This window comes from Octodon degus, unplaced genomic scaffold, assembly GCF_000260255.1.
Source record: "Octodon degus isolate 3935 unplaced genomic scaffold, OctDeg1.0 scaffold00087, whole genome shotgun sequence".
Lineage (NCBI taxonomy): Eukaryota > Metazoa > Chordata > Mammalia > Rodentia > Octodontidae > Octodon > Octodon degus.
The window spans coordinates 8,373,699-8,384,158 of NW_004524663.1; the positions used below are offsets into that span (position 1 = coordinate 8,373,699).

General features: G+C 43.0%; 1 protein-coding gene across 3 annotated transcripts in view; it reads right to left on the reverse strand.

The window, feature by feature from the left end:
- Positions 1-243: 243 nt before the first annotated feature.
- Positions 244-10,460, reverse strand: part of Pum3 (pumilio RNA binding family member 3) — a 38,194-nt gene continuing 27,977 nt past the window's right edge. For all 3 annotated transcript variants that reach the window (XM_023721915.1, XM_004637181.2, XM_023721916.1), the window contains exons 14-18: positions 7,940-8,082; positions 7,400-7,622; positions 4,787-4,874; positions 2,735-2,825; positions 244-524 (exon numbers count right to left, since the gene is read on the reverse strand). In XM_023721915.1, the coding sequence (XP_023577683.1) occupies positions 392-524; positions 2,735-2,825; positions 4,787-4,874; positions 7,400-7,622; positions 7,940-8,082 (678 nt within the window). In that variant the 3' untranslated portion in view covers positions 244-391. The remainder of the gene's footprint in view (positions 525-2,734; positions 2,826-4,786; positions 4,875-7,399; positions 7,623-7,939; positions 8,083-10,460) is intronic.

Below are 10,460 nucleotides of genomic sequence, written 5' to 3' on the forward strand. Positions count from 1 at the left end.
TCCCACAAAGACTCCCGTTGGCTCCTTCTTCCCATACCCTGCCCTCCCCCAGGTCTGCCTCGTCCTCCTCATCTGGGAAGCCTTCTCTGACTACTGTTCCCTGGAGGTGTCTTTCCGTGTAATCAGTTCAACCACCAAAATACTTCATACACACACAATGCCCCCATAGTAGACCATCCACATTACAGCCTCCATTTTCACCTATTACAGTAATAAAGGAGATAGCTAGGTTTAAAAAACAAGGTCATTTCATATAATTTTATATATAAAAGATTCTTAGGAAAAGAAACACATGTGCAGAGCTCCCAAAGTACCAGAGAGGTGGCCCCTCACACTTCCTTTCTGCAGAGGATGGGAAATGTGATTCCATTCTGTTCTTAACTGTTTCCACCTATGCAGTCAGTTTTTCAAGTAAAGTTTCTATTCCTTTGCTGGTATTTTTGTTTTTCTCCAATGTGGGAATCAGGCTTTTCAGTCCATCTTTGACTTTATTTGCAACTTCTTGGTCACTACTCTGCAAAAGGCTGAGAAAGAGAAGAAAAAATTAACAAAAATTAAATTTCATAAAAACCCTAGATAATCTACAATACTATTGTATTTGCAGTATAAAAAAATTCAGTAGTTACACGTCAAGCCTTACTACAGAGAGTTTGTACTTTTTCTTTTAATTTACCAAATGAATGAGGGGGCCAGCATGTATTCTAAACATTCTAAAACATGTATAATCTTGCAGGTGGAGTCACTCAAGCAAGTCTGCTTGACTGTAACGAATGGTAACAGTCACTTGGCTTCCTGAACTCTACACCTACATCATCAAGTCCGGGTGGGTTTTACCTTGAGTTTCATTGGCTGCGTTTGAAACTTACATTTGACCAAGAAGATGCTATTTCAATTCTCGAGAACTGCTTCCTGAATTATAGAATGGAATAAAAAACAGGCCTCATCTTCTTCCTCAAAGGGTTGTTTGTTTTTGGTATGAGAATTCAACCCAGGATCTCAGATGTGCTAAGACTACTGAGCTATACCCACAGGCCTCAGTTAATTTGAGAAGCTCACTGATCTTCTAGGAGAGGCAAGAGATTGACCGTAACATTCAACCAAAAAATCCCAGCTGCTTTTTTTGGCAGAACCAGGGATTGAACTCAGACCCTTATACTTGCCAAAGAAGCGCTTATTCTACTGAGCCGTCTCCCCGGCCCCCAGCCTCTGCTTCCTAAAACCCTGCTGGAGAACCCCAATAGCAAAGGGAGCAGAACCCTGAGGCAGAGCACCCCACTGTCCTTTCAATAGGATTTGGCCATGGCCACCTGCCTGGACCTGAATTTCTAGTCTCTCCCCAGTTCTTCAGGGGCACATGTCATGGCTGACCTCTGAATCCTATTCTAGAAGAAAATCACTTGGCACTTTCAACAGTCCCCAGCCTCGATAGCTTCCAGCATGTCACCTGGCACTGCTGGTGCTCTGCTGTCACAGGAGCCAAGCAACAGTACCATTTGCCACTTGCCACCTGCCAAGCTGGAAAACTCAAAAGCACAGTGCTCCCTCAAGAGATTTGCGGCTCAGTGTTTATTTTAAACAACGTGGCTAAATACAGCTACCTAATACACTACACCAACACAAGTCAACGTTTATTGAGAATATCAGATGTAATAAGACGCATATTATATGCAGTTTTCATGACAACTTTAGAATTATTATTCACTTCACAACCAAGAAATAAGCAAATCACTAATTTTCACAAGAGTAAACAGTAAGGTGGGGCTGGAACCCAGCAGTCTGTCCAGAGCCAGGGGTTTTAGATGCTTCAGAATTCTGCTTCCCTGAGTTATTCTTTTAGCCAGCATCCAGGGCTGCTTTTGTCTTTCCAGCAAAATGTTTTCTCAGTTACTATAAAGAGATTCAGCAAAACACACAACATCAAAAATTTCAAAAATCTTCTGTTTAAGTTAAATACAAAAAAGTAGGGTATTTTACCAACTATGTTAAACTCACCACAATATTCAGAAACCTAAAAAAAATGATTATGGCACTGTTAAGTTTTATCTGGCTCCATTTCCACTCGGAACCTCAAGTATTTCATAGGTTCCTTATCTGCTTCAAAATTACCCATTATCTTTCTTACTTCTGACATCTAGCCAAGAACTCTGATTGATGAGCACCTTTATAAATTAATTTCATGGCATCACTGAAATTTCTAGTTAACTGAGTGTAATGAAAGACTATGTCAGTAGGTGTGAACATTTCAATGCCTGGTAAAAGAATTTCTAACCCTAACAAGGGAATAGCTTAGCAGATTAAAACGCCTGCAAGCAGGCACAGGGGCCAGGGGTTCGATCCAGGCCTGCCGTGCAGGCGCTCGTAATTCCAGCTCTTAGGAAGCTGAAAGCAGGAGGATCACTACAAGTTGGATCTGTATAGAGAGACCCTGTAGACCCTGTACTAAATACAAAAACACACACTAAAAAAAAAATTCCCATAAATAGTTAAGTCATTATGTAATACCTTATAAGTGCCATAATTTTGTGATCTTGGACATCCAAAAGATGGCAGTTTAAAGGAAATCCAAAGGACAAACTGCAAAAGCTATTATTTGCTATTTCTTTGGTAGAGTTGTCTAGGTTGTGAAGACAGTGGTATCAGACCTCTGAGAACACATACTAGAACTCAGGAATAAGAGTGAAGAAGTGTTTTGCATGACAGTTCCTATGCACAAAAAGATACTCACTACACATACCTGGAAAGAATAATAGCACCCCGATTTACACTGGCCCAGGACTTCAGGTTCTTCATGCCAACATGCTCTACGAGGGTTTTCGCAAAACAACCTGTAAAATACACTGGAACTCAGTAAACCTTTCATACAAAACTCCCAATATGCTTTCCTAGCACCCCTAAGCTTACAAGTATTTTTAAATTTTTTTTTAAAAAGCTAGTAACAAGACCTCTTACTCAATCTCCCATAACACAGAAAATCCCAGTGCTGGTTTATATAATGTGTCAGTATACACAGTTCTTTTGCTTCTAACTCAAGCCCTAAGCCATGTTTACTAGTAAATTCTCAAGAAAAACACAATTTGCAAGAATGCTTATTGGGTCACGCTTGCAGTATTCAGTGGCTTAACCTTCACCTGACAGTTACTCCGGAAGTAAACACTAGATAGCAGCATTTCGGCAGAAACCAACTTTCCTTCCTAGTGGATGCCCACTGAGGAGCCAGAAGCAGAGGGACTGAAGAGCAAGCATTTGAGCTTTTTCTCAGCAATTTCTCCCTGCAATGCTTAGATCTCCACAGGTCAAAAATCCAACTCATTTTAGTACTTCTGACTCCCAAGGCCTTGGTAGCACACACTCGCTGCGCCATCTACTATAGCCCATGCTTGGCCCAAGGAGGAATTCTAAGGGCTAAGATATCCTGAAAGCAAGGATCTAGCTCAGTGGCTTGTACAATCCTTTTGAAGACACCCAAAAGTAAGGACTCTTTACAGCCACAGGCCCGTAGATGTTCAGCCTTTCACGACACCTGCTTAGAGAGACAGGTCAGCCAGCGAAGCAGCTTGTGTTTTCCTAGTGGAACTAGTGTCTAGTGTACATGTACTAGGCAACTCCAGAAAAGCAAAGTGGAGGCAAGCCACACCAAACTCTGACTCTGTTTTGAAACCTAAGGCTGTAGGTGGCTTCCTAGACAACAACAGATAATCAAAAGTGCCAGACATGTGAAAAACACACACACCAGGCCCAAACACGTGAACGTTAGGGCTCTGTGCACACTTTCACTGAGAGAAAAATCACTTGACAACTGCTTGGACTTTTAACAACTTCTTAGGCCTCAACTTAAGTTTGTGTGAACTTCCTTAATAATGAAAAGATGGGAAAAAAAAAAAGATGAGCCAGGGAGACAGCTCAGCAGTCTGGCAAGCAAGCACAAGGTCCTGAATTCTAATCCTCAGTACAAAAAAAAAAAAAAAAAAAAAAAAAAAAAAAAAAAAAAAAAAAAAAAAAAACCTTATTTTTGCTTTTTGCAGTGAAAAATGAGCCCCCTATTCCCAAAGGTAAGGTGAGAGGTGACAGCCCTGTTCCACACTGATTGCCTCGCGGCCACTGAACTGCAGCCTGCCTTGACATAAATCCCAGGGCTGTCATTCTTTTCCACCGTAGTAACTGTGCTAACTCAGTGGGGGCACTCTCCTTAGTGGTGTAAACACCAGATGGAGTCTGAGTTCAGGAAGAAAATGGCAGTATGGGAAGGGAATGGTACACAACTTTCTAGTTAGAAAACAGGAGCTGAATTCCTGCAGAGCAGGTGCAAGGTTTCCAAAAAGCCAGAAAGCACCGAAGGCAGGCTTGCCCTTCACTTACATGCCCTGCAGAGCCAGGTGCCTGCAGAGCCAGCTGAAGAAGCAGCTGTCCAGAATTCTCTGATGAGGATAACTTTCTTTTACTTACTCTTTCCTCAAAACCAGAGATAAAAATCACATTTTCAACTAGAGGTAATGCTGTACCTTCCTCAAGGAACAGAATAGCATCACAGGGCATCGACCTAGATTGGCTAAAAATTATGAAAGAGAAGTGAAGGAGTGAGGGAGGGTGGGAAAGAAAAAAATGACTTGGACATGAGATTCTAGGAGGAGCATCATTGTTAATGATTAAATAATGCCTTACTCAGATTCATTTCTAACATTTGACAAGCTTCATGGGAACCTAAGTGGCCAGTATAAAGTTCAGGTATGCCAAGAATGACAAAGATGCACTTCAGCCCAAAGAAAAGGTGAAGAGAACAGCAGCCCACCTTCTTTTCCATCTTCTTTCATCTTTTCATCTTGCTCTATTAGCCATTTCAAAACGAGATGTCCTGCAGGATGTTCCGCAACATGAAGCTACAAGGAATCAAGAATATGTTAATTCCCATCTGCCTGGAGCCAAACTGTAATCTACATCACCACACGCAAGCAGATCAGAGACTCATAGCTCCACCAACGCTGGAAGCATCTTTAGAATAACCATCCTGTCTAGTGGGGTCAGAGACCTACACTGCTCCCAGGCTGAAATGAACACGGTTATACAAGAGGATGCAGCTCCGACAAGAAGTCAGACGTGGCTTCAGGGGTCCAGGCTGAGCAGTGCCACCACACTGCATCTCTCTCATCATGGTGGCCCTGTTTCTCATGATAACCTGAGTTCTGAGGGACAAATAAACCTTCAGGGCAGAAATATTAAAACTTATTGCAGAATTTTAAAATATATCTTATTGAACTACCCGATGAGCAGGCCAAGACAATGCTGTATAGCCCAAACCTACTCTTCTTCCGGGGCCACGCCAGCTACTGCCACATCACCTGGGAGCTCTCCCCTTACCAAGGATGAGAGTATGAGCAGCATAACCTCCTGGCAGGGAAAACGTTCACTGAGCACTCATGACTTTCACTTCATGATCTGCCCCAGAAGGGCAGGGGCCCAGGCTTCGCTAAGACCCACAGCCCACTCCTCTTTCCCAACCCCATACCTCAGGAGCACCCTGAACTCTCGCTACCTGGCATCATGTTCACTCAGACCCAAACACAAGCTGGCAGGAAACATTTTCAAGTGCCCAGTTGGTTCCAGGGGAATCAAGATTTATAACATTCAAGAACTACTGGGAAACAGCTCTCAGCAATTATACACAGTCCTCCCTAGTTGTCTTCTCTGCTACCACCCCACCCTTTCCACTACCTCCTCTAACCACCCTTTCCCCTCTCAAGAGCTACGTCCTGAGTGATCTCAAACAGCCCCATTGATCCAGTTATTTCTGCCAGAAACCCATCCAGAAGTATGTCTGACTCAGTGCTAGCCAGTGAGACACCGGGAAAGCTGCTGGAGGGCTTCTTCCTAGTCCAGGAGAAGCCTTGCTGCTCTTGCTGGGCCTGATTCAGACACAACGGCTGAGGTTATGAAAAGCATTGTGTTGTGTTGTGACCATAACACAGTTAAAACTACTGAGGAGATAGAAGAGGAAAGACAGCCAGTGAAGTGGAATCCGACAGGCACTGCTGTGCTTTTTTTTTTTTTATGATTATTAATCACCTCAGTGCCACTACAAGGCAATGTACTGTACTAAGGCTGCCAATGTTCTCCACTCACCACTATCCACAGTACTAGTCTAATGTCTGGGTCAGGGCTGAAAGTCAGGTGTTTCCTTGTACCATCACACCCAGTCTGCATGTGCCTCTCCGATGGATTCCATGCTTTTAGGACAGGAGCCCAGCATTTCCGGTATGAGTATCTTGTGAGGCCCTCAGGGCAGGATGTGTATTTCACCAATGTGTGAAAGACACAGAACTTGAGTAACTCACTTCATACGCTTACGATGTATTCAAGGAATAATACTGAAGCGCGAGTGTGAGACTGAACAAAGGCTGCTGTGAAACTGAGTGTAAATAGAGCCATTGCCTCCGAAAATAGCAGGAGTCCCACAAGAATGCTTCCTGGGAGCTTGGGAGCTGACATGCCGGTAGGACAAGGATCCTGTGTTATCTACCCTTCTTTCTCCTTGGCTCGCTGACTCCAACCCTGAGCCTTTTCTTCTCAAACATGCCCCACTCCTGCCTTCTCCAGAACTGCTGTACACGCTGTTCCCTCAGCCTGGAATATTCTGTCATTCTCATTCTTTGCCGAGCTGCTGATCATTCAACTACTCTGTTCTTATGCAGTCCCAGAGCCTGCAGCTGTCTTTCATAGCTCTCATTTCAATACTAGCAATTATTTGCATATTTCAATAGCGTGTCCTTCAAATGACTGGCAGTGCAGTGCTGGCCACTGTCATACACAGGTCCTAAGTGCACGCACAGAACATGGCTCAAATGAGAGGCGGGCCAGATTAGAATGAGCAAGAATGTGTTTGAAGGGAACTCAGGAAGACCTCAGGGAGGTTTCTGGGGACGTCACATGAGCGCAGCTGTCCACAGACCACACAGGGGAATGGAAAACTGGGGCAGCAATCAAGGCTCAAGGAAGAAGCATCCACAGCAAATTCGAAACAAAAGTTTAAGTACGGAATATTCTGGAAAGATGTTATAGAGGCCATGGTGGACAAAAAAGCCACAGTGAGAGTCTGCCTTTACTTCATAGGTAACACTGAATAACTATACTTTTGAGAAAAACAAGTGATATATTAGGTATTTTGATTTACAATTTTAAAATGTACTATCAGCTGGAGACAGCTCAGCCATCCAGTGCCTGCTAGGTACGAGTGAGGTCCTAAGTTAGATTCCCGCTAACAAAGAAACAGAAACAAAACCAAAAATGTACTATCAGCATGAGATAAGCTGAGGTAATTATTGTCAAAACTCCCTGCAGTGACATCTGTCCACTGGAGCTCTTAAGCCCTTGCAGCTTTCCTGCCAGCCTTTGGCAGGCAGCACACTACCTTTCCATCCTGGCCCCCAGGGTGCAGTTCTGCTGCTGCCAGGCTGGCGATGGCATTCATGGCAGGCTGGGGGTCTCCAGTGGCAGATCCCAGGATGTCAGACACCAGCACACACGCAGATTTATCGAGCACCATCTCTTGAGCATTTCTTTGTAGGTAGTTTAATAAAGCTGGAGAGACAGATTCTAAGAGCTCACGCCGGCGGATCTCTGTGTCTTTCTTACTGTGGGAAAATGGTGAATGAGGTAGTAAGGTAAAACAAACAGGGAAGTAAATAGTGATCTTAGTATCTATCACAAAACCTCAGTGCCATCTGCGTGTCAGGCACTCTGAGGGCTTTTGGCAGGAAACCTGTACTGTCTTTTTAATGTAACAACTTTAAAAATCTGTCAGAACTAAAGACCTAAAAAGTAGAATTCATCTTCTGAGAAGTTGTAGCAACCTCAAGATACAGTATACATATGCGCGTGGGTTTCTGTAAGAGGTGCTGCTCAGAATTAACAAACAACGAGAAAAGAATGAACAATCAGAGGCTTTCACCTGTGTGCATTTCCATCTCCTTTTTGCAGAACTTCAATGATCTCTCGTACTGTATGTGCAGGGTCTCTGGGGCTCAGTAAATACAACAAGACCTTCCTTCCATATTTGTCTTTTACTATGTTAGACAAGGAACTGATAATTTCCTATAAAATTATAAATAAAGAAATGAATCATTAGCTACATTCCTACAGGACAGCTGGAACTAGAATGGTAATGAACACTACATACTCAACTCCCCGGTGTACACAGTGGCAAATGTGAAGTTAGTTCTGAAATTGCCTCATTAAAGCACAGATAGATTTATATTTGGAACAAAGTCAATTTTCTGCTGTGACCAGCACTGCTAAGCAAACTACTCATATTAACTAAACTAGCTCAAGGATCCAAAGAGTATTTCAAGAAGCAACCACCATTCATTATAGCCAGGTTTTCTTAGGGCATATTCTTAGGGACAGCGCTTGCTGCGATACTGAGAAGACGCAGTTAACGTGCAGCTGCAGGAGCACCAGCCTTGGTGATGAACACGGCTCTTGGTAGGCTCCTGCTAGGATGGACGTAAGGGAGGTTAAGAAAGCCTTTTTTTTTTTTTTTTTTTTTGTATTTAAGGAAGGGTCTACAGGGTGTTCAGGTCTCAGTACTACATTGGACTCGCAGTGATCTGCCTGTTTACAGCCTTCCAAGAGCTGGGATTACAGGTGCACGCCCAGTCTCAGTTGCTGGCTCAGGGCAACCTGGGGGCAGGCCTGGGGATGTAACACCAGCCCCTGAGCCTGCTTGCAGGCGCTTTAATCCCTAAGCTATTTGGCAAGCCCTAAGAAGGCTTATTAAATGAAACAGGTGGACGAAAACTTAAAAACTTAGGTCGTGTATTCATAGGAAATGAAGGCTGTTTAACTATTACAGTAAAAAAACAAGGATAGAAAGTGAAAGGAAAATCCAGGAAGATTCTCCTGAATAGTTACAAACTACCCTGCAGAAGATTTTCGGGCAGGCGCACAGACTGCGGAGCTATCTCCCTAGCCCTCTGCAGGACAATCTCAGTCAACACACTCAAGAACAAGATGCTCCTTGCCAGTGGTTTCAATTTAAGTAAAAGGGAGAAATTGGTCTACGTAAACAGGCTGATGTTTTCCAAGGCAGAACACTACTGTTGGAGAAGCGCAAAGAAAAATCATCGTATCACTCTCACGTCCTGTTTCTTTCAACAAACTTTATACATATTCAAACGTACTTGTTTCTAAGCTCATAAACTCTTTAGAACTGACTGAGGCCACAGGAAGAATTCAGTTCAACCAACCAGGTCCACAGAAGAGGCAAGAGAGGAGATCACCTTGGGCAGATGCATGGCGCATCAGCAGCAGGGCCGACTAGTCTTGGTTCACTGAGTGAAATGAGTCTCTTCTAAGAAAGCACACAAGTTCCTCTAAAGGAAACAAACTTTATGGGATGACCCTGGGGCTCTGCTTCTTTTTTTTTTACAATGGGTATTATGATTAAGTAATTTTAATGTAGAGAACCAAGCTTAAACTTAAGTCAGTCATCAACCACAGGACAACAATACTTCAAAATCCAAGATCTCATAGGATCTACAATAGTTGCAACCCTTCCATTCCCTACATCTGCCCCCACTCCACCCATGCAATTTTTAGAACAAACCTGGGGCCTTCACCACCACCCCCCATTTACAGTTTTCTGACAGCATCTAATTGGTTTTGCAGAATGTTAGGATTCTTGGTGTGTGCCACCATGCCCAGCTTCATGTTTCTCGTTATAAAGTCCAAAGCCTGTAGAGCTGTTTGTAGAATGCACACACTTCTGGTAATACTAATTGCAGCTATCACCTGCTAAGTGCTTACGAGGAGGCAGACACCGCTGAGAGCCTATATCTACTAGGTTAGATGAGTTAAATAACCTTCACAGGACTGTATCTTTCAACGACTCCAATCCCTACTCATGTCTGACTACTTCTGAAGAAGTTTAGGATCACACCATGATCCCCACATAAAATATAAAGTTTTCGAGAATAGATCCCAAAGATCTAACACAAAATAGTTATGCAATTTTAACCACCCAGGGAAAATGAACTTAAAATCTCAGCAATGTAAGACAGGACAGGACAAAAAGCATCCAGAATTTATAAGAGGGTAGAGAGCTTCTGTGTAACCTCAGAGTTACCAAGGCCAGAGTGGGCTCATTATGCTTCTTTCTATGAGGTGCTCAGTCTTGCAAGTATGGGGGGCCCCTTGGTGTACCTTTAGCATACCTGTAGGTACCAATTTTAAACTTCAACTCAAAGAAGACAGATGTTTTAATTTGTTATTTAGGCTGTTCATTTATTCAAGTAAGTGAGAATTTTAACTGAGTCTGACCATTTTCCATGGTCTTTAAAAAAAATAATTATCCTTTGCATTCAAAAAAAAAAAAAAAAAAAAAAAGAAAGAAATGTACCATTTTTTGGAAGTAAAGCAGTTGAAGGCAGAGACTTCAGCTATTACTTGTTTTTGGTCAGAATGCTTTTCCT